General features: G+C 40.6%; 2 protein-coding genes across 2 annotated transcripts; one reads left to right on the top strand and one right to left on the bottom strand.

Moving 5' to 3' along the window:
- Positions 1-163: 163 nt before the first annotated feature.
- LOC132913377 (glycine--tRNA ligase) lies at positions 164-3,022 on the top strand. Its single transcript, XM_060971710.1, has 4 exons — positions 164-450; positions 666-2,346; positions 2,422-2,609; positions 2,690-3,022. The coding sequence occupies exons 1-4, from the start codon at positions 208-210 to the stop codon at positions 2,801-2,803; spliced, it is 2,226 nt and encodes a 741-aa protein (XP_060827693.1). The 5' UTR covers positions 164-207; the 3' UTR covers positions 2,804-3,022.
- LOC132913440 (uncharacterized) lies at positions 2,882-4,900 on the bottom strand (the record flags this gene model as incomplete). Its single annotated transcript, XM_060971843.1, has 6 exons — positions 2,882-3,144; positions 3,210-3,374; positions 3,665-3,823; positions 3,904-4,067; positions 4,270-4,584; positions 4,767-4,900. Coding segments are annotated over 6 exons (1,086 nt in total), but the record flags the coding sequence as incomplete, so codon positions are not given.
- Positions 4,901-18,609: the final 13,709 nt, after the last annotated feature.

The raw sequence follows: 18,609 nt of genomic DNA on the forward strand, positions 1-18,609 counted from the left end.
AAAATTATACGTTACTTGATAATAAGTTTTTAAAATTTAATTTTATATATTTTCTTCATTTTGAACATGTTATATAATTTTAAATTTCATCAATTTTACCGCCAACAGTACTGCATTATGCAAAATAAGATCCGTGGTTATTTGAAGTAGGGGGCATCTGTATCGCAAACAAGCGTGTGAAAGTTGCTAAAGTGAAAAGAAACGTAAATGCAGTTTATCTCCTGCAACTTGCATCATCTTTGCAGAAGAGCTACATGTGGTCTACGTAAGCCTAATTCAATTTATAAACAGATATTTCGGAGATTTACTGTCACCGTTAGGTTAGCCGATTTCAGTAAGTGGGGTACAACAAAAAGGAATCGTAAAGTAAAAATACAGATTTCACAAAATATGGAAGACTCAAATATGGAAGAAATATTGTCTTCTCTTCGGAATAGTGTTAAGGAACAAGTAAGCACCATATGGCTGATATATTGTTATTAACAGAAAGCTTGGTTACACATATGATAGATTTCAATATATTTATATAATGGATATGTAATCTTTATTGTCGTAAAACTTGCAACTAAAAAAAAAATATTGTTGATTATGGCATTTTATTTAATGTTAATGTCTTTATATGTTATATGTTAGTATTATTATATCATTATTCTTTATGCTTAAAGGGTGACCATGTGCAAGAACTCAAATCTATTTGTGCTCCACAATTAGACATCAAAAGAGCAGTTGCTGAGCTTAAACTTAGAAAAAAGTTGTTGGAAGAGAAAGAACTATCCTTTTCACAAACAATATTATTTGATAGGGCAAGGATGGAAGATCTTTTAAAACGTAGATTTTTCTTTGACCAATCATTTGCTATTTATGGAGGAATTAGTGGACAATTTGATTTTGGCCCTATGGGTTGTGCATTCAAAACAAATCTATTAAATACATGGAGAAACTTCTTTATATTAGAAGAACAAATGTTAGAAGTAGATTGTTCTATTTTAACACCAGAACCTGTACTCAAAGCATCTGGACATGTGGAAAGGTTTGCCGACTTAATGGTGAAAGATGTGAAAACTGGAGACTGTTTCAGATTGGATCATTTGATTAAATCACATTTAGAAAAAGTAATTAGCGATAAAAAAACTAATGAAAATGTAAGCAAAGAATGTGAAGATATTATTACTAAATTAGATGGAATGAATAAGAATAGAATGACAGCAGTTATGTCCAAATTCAATATAAAGTCTCCCATTACTGGGAATGATCTAACAGAACCAATAGAATTTAATTTGATGTTTGGAACTCAAATTGGTCCTTCTGGGCATATGAAAGGGTTTTTAAGACCAGAAACTGCACAAGGTATTTTTGTAAATTTTAAACGACTACTTAGTTTTAATCAACACAGGCTGCCATTTGCTGCAGCCCAAATTGGAAATGCATTCCGTAATGAAATTTCTCCTAGATCTGGTTTATTAAGAGTAAGAGAATTTACTATGGCAGAAATAGAATACTTTTATTATCCTGATGAAACTGAACATCCTAAATTTGAAAATATTGAAGGTTTAAGTGTACAGTTATATTCTGGTCTGAATCAAATGAATGGAAAGGGTGTACAGTATATAACTTTAGGCGAAGCTGTGTCAAGTAGAATTATAGTGAATGAGACCTTAGCATATTTTATGGGTAGAATTCAGTTATTTTTAATTAAAGTTGGAATTGATCCAAAAAGATTACGTTTCCGTCAACACATGGAAAATGAAATGGCTCATTATGCATGTGATTGTTGGGATGCAGAATGTTTAACTTCTTATGGTTGGGTAGAATGTGTTGGTTGTGCAGATCGTTCTTGTTATGATCTCAGGAAACATTCACACGCCACTGGAGTAAGATTAGTAGCAGAAAGAAAATTGCAAGTACCAAGAACTTTTGAAGAATGTAAACTAATACCAAATAAAGTTCTTATTGGAAAGACATTCAAAAAAGATAGTAGATCAGTACTAAACACTTTGGAGTTTGCAACTGACAGTATTATAGATAGTATGGAAAGTGAGTTTAAGTTATATGGAAAAGCTTCAATGCCACTTCTAAGAGGTGACATAGTAGACATAACAGAAGATATGGTCGAAATAAAAAGATATACGAAAACTATACATGTAGAAGAAGTAATTCCACATGTAATTGAACCATCTTTTGGTATTGGTCGTATTATGTATGCAATTTTTGAACATAACTTTAAAGTAAGAGAAGGAGATGAGAAACGAACTTATTTCAGTTTGCCACCAATCGTAGCTCCTTTAAAGTGTTCAGTGTTACCACTCAGTAACAACAATGAATTTGTACCATTTGTGAAACAACTATGTAAGTATTCTAACTTTTCAAAATATGATAAATTTTAGAAAAAATACTTACTTAAGCGTTGCTTTCCACACACAGCTCAGAATCTCACTAAAGTAGACATTTCGCATAAAGTCGATGATTCTTCTGGTAGTATCGGACGTAGATACGCACGGACAGATGAAATTGCAATACCATTTGGCATCACCATAGATTTTGATACTTTGAAAGTACCTCATACTGCTACACTCCGTGAAAGAGACAGCATGGGACAAGTTAGAATAAATGTGAGTAGGCATTTTATAGTTTTTAAAATACAAATAGAAATACAAAGTCTACAAAAATTAAGTTATTGTTCGAATTACAGTTGGACGAGATTCCAGATGTAGTAAGAGATCTATCTAATGGTAAACTTACATGGTCTGAAGTTGAAGAAAAATATCCCAAATTTGAACAACAAGAAACAATAGAAACAAAGTAATACATATTAAAAGACTAGCTTATTTGCTATAATAGTAATTACTATAATAGTAATTTTTATTTTGCATTTACGTAATGTGCATATTATAGACGTTGACGTGTATGTTATTTTGCACAAATAATTATATAAATGTCACTAATGAAATTGAAATTTAAATTTTTGTGACTCTGACAAAAAATATATGAATTTTAATCAACAACAATAAAAGTCAATATTAAATTCAACACCCATTCTATCAAAATCGCATTTGAAACAAGCCGTCATACACCTTATGCTCTTTATCCATTTCTCTTTATCTAAACCATTAACATCTTGAAGTTGCATGTTAACACGATAAACATCTGAAAAACAAAGACTGATAGACACCGATATATATTAATTTATATTATGTATATTAAATAATTACTGCAATGACCAGATCGTATTTGACAGCACATAGCACAAAGTGTTTTCAATGTTCGAATTTCGCCGATATATTCAAAAACACGAAGTGATGGTAAGTAAATGAATAGTCGTCTTAGTTGATCATCCAAATTCTGTCGATTGTGCCATAATTGCAGGCATAAGTATACTACATAATAGTAATAACGGTTATCTGACGTATAATAATTAAAAAATTATAGAAACATGAAAAGCAATTCAAATACATATAGTATAATTGATATCGATAATCGAAATATCACTTATCGATAAAGAGAGTTAGTACCACGAACTATTCGTAGACGGCGTACAATGATTCGCGCTTCAAATTTTAATTGTGGTTTACGAATTGAAATAGCGATGAAAAAAGTGATTGAAACGATAAAAACGTACAAAATGCTTCATTATTTTAAGTATAAATAATTCCATTATTTCGATTACCTAGAGTATCCGAATACCATGTGCAAAGTGTTTTAATCGTGCAATCGAGATACCATGGTTGTCGAAATTTCAAATCGATACTCGTTGATAATGCAAAAGTATGGATTCGAGTATGTTTTGTAAAAAATTTCTTATGGACATCGTATCGTGGTATTCCTACTAAAAATACAAAAAAATATATGTATTTATGTACGTCTAATTTTTGGTACGTTATTAATCATTATGAAATTCTATCATACTAATAGCATATTGTACTTTCAGTACTGGTGCCCAAAAATGTGCTGCTCTCCAAGCGCTGTCCGGTATTACGACTTTTTCAATATCATATTCATCTTCTGTTTTTTGTATAATTTCTTCTTCTGAACACAATAGTTGTAACCAGTGCCAATTTGTTCCAAGTTTCCTACGATCGAATCCTAAGGTAAGTACATGTTTTTTTAATGACACCATTAGTTATACGTAATATTATATTTACATGTTTTAACAAACGATTCGTAACTATTACAATAGATGACGTAGGTAAGATGAATAAATTATTTTTAACTGTTAGAGTGGTATCGCGACGATTAAAATAATAGAAGGGATTAAGTAGTGAATTTAATTACTTGGCCAAATTGATGAGTAGATCTCCCGTGGGTGTCGCTATGTACGCGTAGTTTACAGATAAAGTGGTGAGAAACTCCAAGCAGCCGATGGCGCGAAACCAGTCGCATATCTTGATTTCTTTATCCGTGTAAAATCTTGATTGTTCGTGATGACCAGGATCCACCGTGAGACCTACCATTTTCTCGAACGCGTGCCAACAATATACGTGTCTCATTGTTTTACGGGAGTTGTATAATGCCAATAATAGTCGTATACCTTCGTCTGGCGTTAACGACAAACCTTCCAGACAAATAGATTCTAGTCTAATCTGTTTACTACAATGTATGATATACATATAGACTAAGTTTTATTTTTGTCGTATTTTACAATTTTATGTATATGTTGTTTTGCAATAACACGACGCAATTGGAAAACGCAATTAAATTTAAAATTTATATGATTACCGTTTGTTATACAGTTTAGGTTATTTCTACATATATATAGTATATCGACTTACTAGAGGAGTCGTTCTAGACGAGTTATCAAATTCTTCCGGCCAATTCGATCAAACGTTTGTAGCCGAATCAATTCTGCCCAAACGCTCATACCCCTCTTGCTTTTTTGGCTATACAGAAGTCTATAACATCGAAAACATATTTTTGAATCAGAGATATTCGATAATTCTATATCGCAATAATAATTTATTATTATCAATGCTTTACTTTATAATTCATGAAGCTTAGATTTATTGTATATGGACAGTAGAAAAAGAAGTAATTTACTCTTTAAATAAAATCGCATCGATTATACAAGCGTCTAAATTCGTCGATCAAAGATTATATAAACGATATAATCGGTTTGATCAAGTCACTATAAGATTCTTACTTGGCCAATGTAACGAGCAGAGCGTGATTCACTTGTTTCTGATAGGGATGTGAGTTTTTCATCGCGATTGAGTACAAATGCCAGTAGAAACGGCCCTGGGCATAATAACTTTTTAATTACCAGCCACCGCACGTTCTCACCGGCCGACATTCGTAATTGAGTTCTAGCCGTTCGGGTTAATTGAGTTCTCGGCTTTTGAATTCGCCGGGTTTCCTCCGGTGATATACGTACCTCCCTCGAGGGCAGAGGCAAATTCAACGCCGCCCTTGGAAACGCGGCCCTCTCGCAGTGCACCATCATTTCCCAGTGTCTGCGAGACTCGTTCGTGTATCGCGTTCTGTGAACCATATTGTCTAATTTTTTCATTTTCTCTCCCTATTTTTTCTCGTTCTTTGCGTTTCTTTATCGCGATGGAAATATTACCTGGAAAGCTGTTCAAGCAGTTCTTTGACCAGAGGATCTGATTCTTCTGGCATGCTGTAACACGCTGAGAGCGGCCTCCAGATCGATGCTGATGATTCTTTCGTATCGCAGCTTTTTTACGATGAAAAATTAAAAATTATGAATTTGTAGCAAGTGTTAACTTTCGAATATTAGTCATGCACGTTACATCGAATTGTCCTGCTGTTCATTGGAAAGTGAATTGGATTCGGCCGATGCATTGCAACAAGTCGATGATAAGTCGTTTTGACAAACAGAAATATTATCCCTGTTAAAATAAGAATTCGTGACACACTCTATCCATTACGATGCATTACGTATTTTGTTATATTATTAGGATAATATTACTTCATACACGACTTCTCTGTGCTTTGAGAATCTATATTTGATTTGTCTGGTAGATGGCAACAGATCGAATGGTTTGCACAAATATGATTCGTTATATTGGTCTCTGATTTTTCTAATTCGCTGCAACGCAATATGTATCTTCGACATACTGCTGTAGTCAAAGACATTTTTCTGAAAATAAAGCAGAAGCTAAGAAATTTCGTATAAAAAAGGTTAAATTATTACATTTCCATGTCCAATGACGCATAACGATTTGCAAATGTTTTATTTTAAGTATGAAATAAGTGAACGTATATTTTACATATTACGTAAATATAACAATTTTCCTTTTCAACGTCATTATCATCAGCGCTCTTTCGATTCGATAATAGCATTAGCTTCAATGATTAATCAAAGGGAAATTTTAAGAAACTTTAATAAACCATGGAAAAAGATACATTAACGTTGCTCTGTTGTTAATCGAATCTCACATAGACTGATAGAGCGATACAATGAAGAAACGTACACGTTCATTGATTTTTGGCAGAGATATAGAAACGTGGAGGCGATGATAGCACTCTCTTATTTATCATCGAAATTATATCCATTCGATCGAGTATTGGGCAAAGCGTAGGTATTTTGCAGATATTTTGAAGGCTCTTTTACAAATCTGGAGGACCACCCATATGTTTATAAGAAAGCTTAGAGCAAAAGACGGAAATAATTTTCTTGCCTCTTTGAGCACAAAGAATTTCTATTTCGGTGACCGTTGCTGGCGCATGCATTGTTTTAAGGTATTTTACGATACAGAGAAGGGCTATGGAATAGAGAAGGAGAGACAAGAAAGAAAAAGCGAGACATTTACAAGGACTGAACTCGAACCACGAGTTCGTGGGTGCGGTTCCAATTATCCACAGTGGCTCTCAGAAAGGAAAAAGGACCAGTGGAGCCCCTAGGCCGCAAAAAGGGTGGGGTCCTCTTACCATTCCGTTTTCTTCCTCTTTCTTCATTCAACCCTCCCGGAGAACGTGTCGAATCGATTCTCCTCGACTCGTTTGCAAGCCGTCCGCCGAGTGACATACCGGATACGTGGTTGCCGTTCATTATCATTTTTTATTCCCACGGAGAATATTTCGTGTACTTTTGACCAATCTCGTTTCGAAGAATTTATCCATTTTATTAAGATGAAACAAAAGGTACACGATGACGAAAACGACAAGGGGATAAGGTCGACGTCGTTCATAGCTCTTTCGACGCTTGAATCTGTGTTAAAACAACATCGTTCTATTTTTCTCCTCTTAACACATATTCACGTTCATCGTCATGTCGATGATGGTTCTGCTGGCTGTCGTTCGGAAGGGTCTATTGGGAATTGTCTCGTTTCTTCTCTTTTTATCTGCTAGGTAGCTATTTCTTGCTCGAGGCTCATTCAAATGCAGTCCATTGAGTTGCAACAACTTGCATCCTGTTTCTCGTTGGTACGAAACTATTTTTCGGTTACAACGGTCCCGAAAATAGTTCGACCGAGAAGAAAATCGTCTGTTTGCACCGTGGCAGGTCTGCGTTGTCGTTATTACTGTTAAACGTGTTCGGTTAAAATCGAACGTGAGATTCCTGTTTTTGTTGACTTATATAGGGTGCAGCTACCTGCGTAGGTGTACGAGGCATTCTTCGATGGCAGGCTATCCGTCTGAAAAAAATTACATCGGTCCCTTGACCGATTTTTGTCTTTCGGGGAATAGCTCGAACACGTAACCCTGGAAATTGTGAATTATATGCAAAACAGAAATTCGAAATCGCGTGCTACAGCGTTTAAATATTATCTGGTAAATTGGAGTTGACCAGTTTGAATGTAATCATCTTAATATCAATTTATTAGTATTTATCTACGTCTTTATCGATAAAGATATAAAAATTAATTACCACTGCGATGAAACGAGCAACACTGTAAAATACAGGACAGGTATACAGGAGTACCGTGTAAATGGTATTTTCGTCCATATCTATGAACAACGTTATCAGTGAACGAACGTTTCATGTGTTGCAAGCCGATAAGTTTAATCGGAGCAAAACGACGCGCGGCTCCAAACTTACGAATGAATACTATCTATGCATCGGTAGTTAGCGTAACATCATGGCACGATTGCGAGTAACGCGCTACGAACTCGATGTTTAATCCTTTCCAGGGGAGGAAACGGTGTGAAAAAAAAATCAATCGCGTTATCTGTTGCGCACGGCGGTTTGCAATTAAAAGTCTCTTCCTAGATGCAGCTTCATGAAAAGACGCATTAACTGTTCCCTTGGTTTACCGGGGCACCCTGTACGATAGTAAAGCGTACGATAACGACCAAGTAAATTGTATCGCGAACGTTTTACGCTTTCATTTGCATAAATATTCGTCGGTGTTCGCGATCTTATATGACTTTGAGAACTACGATGCCCGTTACCGACGTACGTAGCGTCCGTTCTAGCAGAATTTATTCGGTGCAACGCACTTTTGTTTTTTCCCTGCAAGAATCCCATATTGCGTCATCACGTTTGCGCCCCGAGACTTTGTGTAGGATTTTACGACTGGGCGAGGTGTTCTAAAGTTGCTCTATCCGGTTTTATCCCATGTAAAAAACTATTAAACATCCCAGCTCATTAAGTGCATTCGCTTGTAGAAGGTTATCAAATAAATTGCCGATAAGATGATGCAGGTAATTAATGACGGTATGCCCATTATAAATTGTAACGCTGATATAATTCTTAACGTTTCCGTGAATGCAACCGCCCGTCGTTTCCTCGTGATTCGAGGCATATTTCCGAACACATATACCTACGCGTCAAATCGCCTTACTTTCTATTCGCATTCGAATCACCGCAGCGTTTCGGAGCGCACCGCTGCGTAAATGGCAAGTGCCTCTAGAGATTTCCGAATTAATCGAGGACTACGTTTACAAGATTCCTCGAACGCTAACAGAAGTCTAAGTTACCGCATGGCCAAGTTCCGTGTCCTTAACGAGCTCTACACATTCTTGAAATTTTATCGCATGGTTGAAGATCTTGTCGACCATCTCGCGACAGCTTTTCGATCGTTCTCGTTTGTTTTTTCTTACCGTGAAACCGCGTGTTCCGTTCCAAGCAGGACTCGGGAGGGGCGCGGATTTATAGGCTTTAATTAAACGCTATTCATTAGGCTCGGTAACCGAAAATGGCTCGAACGTCCCCGAAAAGCACCGTTTAGGTAGCCAGAATCGCATTAGACCACACAAGTAGATGCAACCTTTCGTCAGCTGGTCGGCGATCATTTTATATGAATTTCTGCGGTTGCGATTTTATCAAAAATCATTCTGTCTTCTTAATATATCGTGTTACGAACCTGTTTGATGTTGGCCAAGAAAAATCCTCTTAACCATCGTTATCTAATTTTAGACCGGTGATTTTTTACTAAGACGCATTATCGTTTCGCTATTCCAGCTGGCTAAAAGGGGTTGCCTTTATAACTTCTCAAAATCCGAGCTCGATGAAGCGGTCTGATTAGGCGACTTGATTTATCTTCTTCGTCGAGCAGATATAGCTAGTGGCCTTCGTTTTCGGTCTCTTTCTCGGGCATGCAATCTCGTTAAAATTTATTCATGATTCGGTACCGCGAACGCATCCTTAGTAAGACCCCACCGGGGACTGGTCGGACTGGTCGCGGTCCAAATATTCGTTGAGACGGCCTATTTTCCGCGTAATGTGATAGGGGCTTAATACCACTCTCGAACCGGTCGCGAGCTTTGATTTATCGATCGGCGGTATCGACTTTGTTATGCCCCGGCTAATCCCCCGAGTTCACGTTCCTCCGTGCGTCTGCGGCGGAGGGTTGTGCAGGCCTCTCTTATTGTCTCGCCGACACGACAGCGTCACTATGAATCTTAAACACGTTAATGATAAAATTAGGGTTATCAATAAGCAGCTGCACGAGAGAGAACAATCTCCTTAATGATATACCGCGTGGACGCGAGAACGTCTGTACTAGGCCTTGGGTTTATTAAATAAGTAATTTTCGGTTGCGCGGTAGTCGGTCACGAACGTCTCGAAAAAGAATAACGAAACGACCCGCGAGGAACATCTACGAGGGAGCGAAGGAGGAATATCCACGAGGGAGCGAAGGAGGAACATCCACGAGGGAGGGAAGGAGCAACATCGTACCGTCTAAACAAGGTGGTTGGTGGTGATGCACGGTGTAACGGGGAGGGTCCGGAATTAATCGCGGTGAGTTGGGAAATTCGTTGTGGGATTTTTATTCGAGGGAGCTGTTCGCCTTTCAGACGGTTTCGTGTACTTCAGGAGTGATGCGCTGGCACCTTGTCAGACTTGTAGGCGTTTCGCCTGCCTCGCTTCATACCTTCAACTTGTACAATGGGGTACAACGACGTGGAGAAAGAGGAAGACCATGCTCGCCCACCTCCGAAACTAATAAGTATTGTCCATCAGGCGCATTGTTTCGATGCCCACGTAGGGCCAGCCAACACGTTCGAAACAAGTTACAGTTTAAAGTGGTTGGGTCGTTAGTTAGGCAGAGGGTGACCGCTCTCGCTTCGTTAGCATTACCGTGTGCATTCGGGTCGTCCGCACCTTACAGATATGTACCGGGATTTCGATGCCGTTTCAGGATATTCCCTAGTGCTTGGGGATTGTCGGGGAAACGAGTTTCTTTCCCATACAGACAAGTTTCTCGAAGCAGGATATATTCGATCGTAGTTAGTCATATCGTTGGTCGTGTCCAAAGGTTCGTTGTCCATTGGCGTCTATATTTACATAACACTCGTAAGCGCCACGTTAAGACCTCCGTTTAGATTTAACTACCACTTCGGGAAATCATATTAACCAAATACTGCAGTCGTTATGCGAGGATCCCGATGCGCTGGAAATAAATTACCGAGGCACCCTTGGAACCTGAATGCGGAGAATGGGACGTATGTAAGAGAGGAAACGGCCCTTCGTATCCGTTGCACGAAGACCCACCGCGCTTCGGAATTCTTTACGATTTCTATCCAATTCTTTCCTTTGTCGTACCTTCACTCGGGAATTCCATTCTCTCGCTCCTCGTCCGATTCTTAATTTTGTAGGGGGAAAGAGTAAGGGACAGCGAGGAAAATACAATACTTTATATTTTTTTTTAAAGAGGATTATCGATGTACGCTCGTAATTGATCCGTGTATTCCCTTAAACTTTGAAGATTCGAATTTAAGAGACGAAATCCGGAATTTAAAAGTAAAGCTGTAACTTGCCACTTTACCACTAAAAGTTACTTTCTAAATATCGTACGAAAGAATCGTACGAGAAAAAGAATTAAGCGAAACTCGTTCGTTCAACATCTGTGTGAATGTTGACTCACGGAAAGTAAGCAGAAGGGATCGTGGATTAGCCCCTCGATGTCCAACATTGTTTTCGCGATAAATTCAACCATTGTACAAAGTTATCGCGTATAAATTTCGCTGCCGTGTTGCGAACTGGTGCCGCTGCATGCTGAAAAAAGAATGATATGACATCGAAAGGGGGATAGAGTGTCCTCTCTTTCCCGCGTACGTGTACGAAATAAATTGGCCTTTATATTAGCATGAGTTGCGGCATAAATCCTGGTTCTCATTGTATCGGCCCCCGTGGGTGGACGACGCTGCACGTGGGCAAAATCCGCTTCCCCCGGCTTCGAAAGTGGCGCGCGAACGTGGGGGTGGAGAGAGAGAGGCATCGATGGAGTGGGGTTCGTTCGTAAAGGCAGAAACTATCGTCAGGAAAAGTTCCTTCGATGAAACTCGTCAGGGTGAGACGCACGTGTCCCCACGGTCGATAAAATAAATCCATTCGAAACGGAATCTGGGGATGCTGGCTACGGTTCTTCGTTGCTCTGCACGCGGTCTATTTTATAGAGCTGCCTCGCGATAAAAGGCCCACGCTCGCATGGAAAATAAGAAATCGGTGTAGGATGGTAGGTAAAATGTTCGCGGAGTCCTGGCAGGTGCGTCTGTTATTACGATAGCTACCATTTAGATTTCACGCAGCCACCGTCGTACCCTAACGCGTAAGCGGTGAGATAGTCGAGAAAGGAACCGCGCATAATTTGTGATAAACGCTCGAGAACTCAACGGACCGTGGAAAGTGTCTGTGTTTTCTGAAATTCCAGCCAACCTTTGCTTTTTATTTTATCGATTGTTATTTAGTTGTATACCTGTATATATGAGAATATGCAAGGATGGCGAACGCACGAAGATCTGAGCTTGGTCCGAAGAATCACGATCGATGGTACTATGGATCGAGCTTATCGAACGAGGGAGTTCATTTGCGGTTACCGTGTATGAAATTATTCATGGAAAATTGCGATTTAAAAGCTGGTCGCGTGAAGGTTGGTGAGTACGAAACGACGCGGCGCGGTGGCAAGATTCGCACAAATCGTTGACGCGGCGGCACCGGGGCCTCACACGGTGCTTCTCACTCCGGATATATGCAACTGCAGTAGGCGGCGATGCAACGTGTCCACGCGTGTACGTCGCACGACACATCGTGAGGATGTCGATTTATATCCAACGATGAATCGTGGGTCCCGGTACCTACGAACCCGGGCAAAGAGGAGGGCGATACACGCCACACGGCTAGAGGTGTTTCTCAGAATCTTGTTCTTGTTATTCCGAGCGTACAATGGAGCAGCATAGAATTGGTGGGATATTAAAGCTATGCCGGTGTTGATACGACGATTTATGAAAATCTCTCGTTACTGCTTTATAAATTGTGCTTATTACCGTGATTATTCTGGTATCGCGTGTATCTGAACGTTGTTCCTTGGAAGTTACGTCGATTGGATTTTTTCTGGATGCACGGCTTCGAGATACGGAGCGGGGAGACAGATAGAGAAAGAATAAGTTTCTAATCCTTCCGCGGGGTGATCGGTCGGACTTGGCGGCACGCTTACCACGACGTTTATCGTTCACCTCCTGGTTAATACAACAGGCTTAACTTAACGAATCAACAAGATTTACGAAACGTATGCGGCTTCGCGAAGCTGATCATATTTCTTCGTTCACGTGACTCGGCGCCGGTTCTGTGTAGAAGTAGCCGTTGTGTGCTTCTTGATAAATCGAGGCACGTGTAAGACTATAAATCTTTGTATACCGCATTAGTGCCGCTACTCCGTATTTGTCTCCATTCCTTTAGTATATTAATAAGTGATAATATATTAGACCGTCGTACAAAAAAGAACAGCGCGTTTCATAACGCCGCGCCCAACATGGTCACGCTGACTCGTGTCCGTTGGTTAATTGTCCTACTCGATTCTGCTTCCATTCGATTGGTACCTTGACTTGACGCGGTGATCGCTTAAATGGGTGTCTATGCTCTCACGGAGGAGGCAAAGACGACGGACCATCGTAGGACGCGCAATCGCATTTACGACCAAGTAATTACGCATTTCCTCGTCACTCGCGGTCGTGTTGTGACTGTTTCTTCACCACGAACGATGTGAGCGATGACAAGGAGTCGCGGTCCCAGTGGGAGGTCTTAACAATGACCATCCGCCTCCGACTTGGCTACGCCGCTACCTGGAGAACTCGGCTCGTGGCTCGACTGTTGATGGCTTCTGATCGCCTTTGAGTATCAAACAAGCATCCTCTACGAAATTTCTCGTTTCGACTTTCAAGCCTTATTTAAATATTTCCTGTGACTTGTTTGATTCTCGCAGTAAATATTTCCTCCTTCGTGTTCTTAATGTTTGAGAAGATTTTACGGATTGCGATAAGAGTCGTGTTAACAATGGATTTGTGGATATTGTTCGTTCGATTGTGGCTCGCTTTCATCGCTGTACAAGCCGTCTCTCCTCTGCGCGTTTCTCTTGGCGAGGTTGTTTTTCTTTTCAATTCATTGATCTACTCGAATTGAACTCTAAGCTGTCGGACGTGCTCGAACGAAATCCAAGTGAACTGCTAGCAGTCCGGTCGGTTCAGCGGCGAGCTCTCTTCTCGAGAAGCGAGACAGACCTCCTTACTGATCGTAGGTGGTCCTCTTCGTCGGACGCAACGATTTTAAATTAAAATTAAAGTCAAGCGATCTTATGGTTCTCCTGACCGACAACACCGCCACCCGCGTAACAATGTTAATGACTTTGGTGCTGAAATTGCGAGTCCTGTCGCTGCGAGCCGCCAAAATGCTTGTACGTTTTCATGGAAGTAGAGAGCACCTCGAATATCCACCACGTTTACCACGAACAAACGTTCATTCTTTTATGGAATGTCGGCTCGTTACTGCGAGGATAAGCACCAACGTTTCTCGTACGCTATCGTCTTACTTAATTTTCCAAGTTTTCTTTAATACAGTCCAACGATATCATCATCACTGTTTAATTACCTTGGAATACGAGATATCAGTTTATAATCTTTCTTGTAATTACGAAATTCCGAAATTGGCAAATTTTTATACCTGCACGAAGAACTTGGAGACTGTTATGTTCATTTTTTATCACGTTTTATTATCTCAAGTATGAAACTCTCTTAAAAAGTATCATTGGACGATGCGAATGTTTCGGAGTTACTTCTCTGTACGATTAAATTTGACCGGTTTATTAAATATTTTCAGTCCATTTTCACTGTGTAATTGAATCGCGGAAAAGACCAGAGGGAGGACCACGAAACGATCGTTTAACGAGAAACGCAAATCGTTGTTACGAGTTTAGAACATTTTAATGGTGTATCGCGTAATGCGTTTTAACTAGAAATCCAGTCAGAGGTCCATTGTTGATTTTTGCTCATTGTTCGTGGTGCGCGAACGCGCAACTCCGACTACTTTATGAGAGGGCGTACGTTCGTTCTCACCGGGCGGCAGATAATTGGCTTCGTGTTTTTCGGAGTGTTACGATGTTTATACGCATACCGCGCTCGTATCACTATTTCATAATTAGCAAGAAAGTTATTGTTCATGCGGCATGGCGCGGGTCACGCTGAGAGACCGTGCGTGAAAAACGAGCGAGACCGCTTCGTTATTATTTCATTAATGTCATCCCAGTATCTTTGCGAGTGACGCGTATTGTCCGATCGTGACTGTTATATATTCGCATAATTTATCGCCTGTTCTCGTTTCCGGCTAGCCAAGAACGTTCACAGCCATTCCGCACGCCGACAGAACAATTTGTTCGATGCCCGATAAAAACCCCATGTCCCCGTTTCCGCTCTTTCTTGTCCTTCCTTTTTCGATCTTTAACTTAACGACGTTCCTTTGGAACGTAACATTCGCCGTTGAAATATTTCACCTAATAATCCTGGAAACTGCGATGCGCCACAGAACGCCCGGGTATAATGCGCAAACGCTACCCGTAAGTTTCATTCTTTGCTTAAACTCGTTCCCTGTCACGTTCGTTTATCGATACCTTCTTTTTTCTCATTTATTTTATAAGTCATAAACACCTTCGATATGAGCATCGAATCTTTGTTTTATCGCGGACATCAAATCCTGACGGGGATAGCTGGTTGGTGTATCAGACGGTTCGCGGGTCTCCTAATTGGCAATTAGTTTAATAACATTGATTAATCTTCGAGTTAAATTCGACTCCAACGAGAGTCAATCATGGTCTGGTAAAACTGAGTGCAAATTCAGAAAAGAACAGAGGAGAGTAAAGAAAGATCGGGGAGAAAAGAAAAGGAACAGAAAGAAAAAGAAGAAGAAGGAGAAGAATAAAACGTGTCGTTTGATCGAAATATATTCTTGCATTTCTTCTTGCGATCGTTGACCGTAGTTGTTTTCTGCAATCATAGGATCTCAAATATGGTCGAGCGAATGCAATTGACTATTAGAGACTGGATCGGTACTCGTTCATCCTTCTGCCTCCTTTTCTTTCCCCTTTTTTTTCTAATAAAAAGATATGCTAATTTGTTTAGCGTACAGGTGCGCGTTAATTTTTTCCACCCTGTACAATCTAGATGCCGTAAAAATGCCAGTCTAGTACCGGGCTCAAAAGATTCGCGGGCAATGAATTATCTTCTCGGCGGTCTACTGATTTTATTTTGATGAATTTCGAAAAGCAGCCTGCGGCCACAAGGCATTAGTCACGGTGTAATTGGCGGAGGGAAGGTTCTATACACCGGCAACTTCTCGAAAAATTTTTGTTATGCGACGTGCAGTTAGGACCCAACGTAAGAGTGATCGTTTGACTTGCTCGGTATCTTTCTTACAACGAACCGCTTAAACTGACAGATATTATTAAAACTTTCTTCTCTTTTATCTATCCGTGTGTATCCGCGAATCTTACTCTCTCTTAAAATCTTCTAAAAGCTATCCGATCGTTCATCGCGTTAGAGATAACAATTTCGGGCGTTTCCTTCGAAGCTCGCAGAGGGAAACGTTGCCAAGGATAGGTTTACATCCTGTGAAATCTGTCTGAGATCAACGACGACTTTTCTTATTTTCTTTCTTTACATACGGGTCGTAAAATGCGATTTGATAAAGATCCAGCTGTTGTTTCTCGACGAACAGCTGCGAAAGCCGAACGGTTTTTCGGAGCAGGGGTCGTAATCGCGACTACGACGCGGTAAATCTCAATGTTTTTAATGACTGAATTCTAAGAAGGAAAGACGAGGGAGAGGTATCTACGCAGATGGTACCGGTGGTACCACATCGCAGAACAATAGAACGATTTCGAATTCGATGGTTTCAGATAATCGCAAGCACGAGATAATCAGAGAACGGTAAGGCCTTGGCGTGTGCTATTCGCGAGAGTCAAAGCGTGGTTTATTATCGTAGCGGAGGACGATGTTCGAGGATTTAATTAGCATAGAATTATAAAATGTCAAAAGGTGGGCGTTTTCACGTGAGGAGAGATCTGACTCGGATCTCCGCGAAAATATTGCACCCGCGGGCAATAATCTGCCCGGTGGATTATCCAAGCGTTGGCTATCGTGGCTGTTCGCGTGTATTTGCATACACGTTCGATATATACGTATGTATACTTGTCGATTACCTTTACAACGTTTTCTATCCGTGTTTACATCGTATTTCACCGGATACGAAAATACCGTCGTATCAATTACATGCGTGTACCTTGTGTAGAGGCGAAATTAACGAGGCACGTGCAAAAAGAAATCGAAGGGAGGGAAAGGAGAGAAAAAAGAAGAAAAAAGAGAGAGAGAGAGAGTGAAGAGAAAAGACGACTGGCTGGTAAAAATGTCGAAGTGGCGCCACGATGTTCTCGAAGCGGTCGATTCTCATGAAGTCGATCCACGAACGTGAATTCCACGTCCCACACGTTTCCATGGTTTTCAGTTTTGCCGGCGGTGGTCCCTGGCCACGTTTTTTCCGCAACATTTCTTCACCGTCTCTCTTCCTCTTCTTTCTATCGTTCCTTTACATTCTCGCTTCTTACCTTATCCGAGGTTCTTTAATTCGCACGCGTGGGCGCGAATGGACCGCGAAGGACCATTCGGTCCTTCTTCACGTCTACAAACGCGGTGATCTTGTCTCTTTCTTCCCACGGCGGTTGCCGCGCGAGCGCCAAAAGCACGCGCTTTTAAACGCTATAATCGCGTGGCCCTTTGGAAGCTAATGCATTCGATCGTTGATTTATGCACTATCCACGTCGAATATATTGGGACTCACTTCGTGTATGAAATTAATTTCGTACATGCCCCGCTGGCCTCGCGGTCGTGTAACTATCAATAATAAAACCGTTGGAGCTTATACTCTTCTAAGGATCTTTCTTCGACGTCTCTTGCCCGTTTTCGTCTCGCCCTCTCGTTTCAATCTTATTTCCTCCTTTCTTCTATTCTTTGTGCCTCTCCTTTGTAGTTTCCCTCGTATTTAATTACGATCGGTCTTCTTTTTTCCTAACTTCTACATCCTTCTATCGTAAAAATCAAGAGTTCATCGAGTACAGAACACACGAACGGAACGATGTTCGAGAACGTTTAAAACCTTCGTAAGTGGTACCTAAAAGAGGCATCGGCCGGTGATTAAGATTAGCGATTAGAGAGAACCTGGTAAAAATACCAGAACCTCGATAAGGATACCGTTGGCTTGCTTCCCACACGGGCGAGACAACGAGACACATAAAACCGAGTCGTGTAAGGGACGGTGGGAGAAAAGGTTGGGCGGCTCGCGCGGAAGCATCCGACTTCCACAGAGCCGATACACATGTCGCGTTATTAATATTGGCTACACCCCGGCAACGTCAGAATCCACGATCTCCCCGTTCCCGCTTCTTCTTTTTTTACGCCCTGGAATCTCGTCCCAAAGTGTATAATCTTGCACGCGAAGTTCGGGGACACGCTGCCACCCGGCAATCTGCATATGCTTATGCCGCTATACCCGGACAGCTGAAAACTCCGACAGCGAAAAAAACCAAACAGAGGAACCTAGTCGATAACGCGAGCTGTCGTCGGTCTTTCTCCATTCTCGTAGAAAAACCATCCTTTTTGTTCTTCTCGTCACCACGGGAATTTGCTCGGACGTTATTAGAAAGGTTTAGGTTGCATCGAACTACGGTTAGGTCGACCAGCGAAGGCGGTGTAGGTTGTAACATAGTTACCAGTCGGAACTCGAGCACAGATCTGTAACGTTTAAAAGATACGCGCGAAACTATTCGCCCACTACGCACCTATATATATATATATATATCGGAGCACGGATCAACTTTTATTTTTTACGTGGTGCAGAAACGTTCGGATTGATTAATAGAATTCTATTCTTGTCTCGTGCCTGTCGTGACA

The sequence above is a fragment of the Bombus pascuorum genome, chromosome 1, assembly GCF_905332965.1.
Source record: "Bombus pascuorum chromosome 1, iyBomPasc1.1, whole genome shotgun sequence".
Lineage (NCBI taxonomy): Eukaryota > Metazoa > Arthropoda > Insecta > Hymenoptera > Apidae > Bombus > Bombus pascuorum.

What these genes read in the sequence shown, in the direction of transcription:
- LOC132913377 (XM_060971710.1), top strand. Translation starts at nt 208, where the DNA reads ATGCAGTTTATCTCCTGCAACTTGCATCATCTTTGCAGAAGAGCTACA. An exon ending in GGAATAGTGTTAAGGAACAA is followed by an intron (nt 451 to 665) that starts GTAAGCACCATA and finishes TTATGCTTAAAG; the next exon opens with GGTGACCATGTGCAAGAACT. An exon ending in TGGGACAAGTTAGAATAAAT is followed by an intron (nt 2,610 to 2,689) that starts GTGAGTAGGCAT and finishes TTCGAATTACAG; the next exon opens with TTGGACGAGATTCCAGATGT.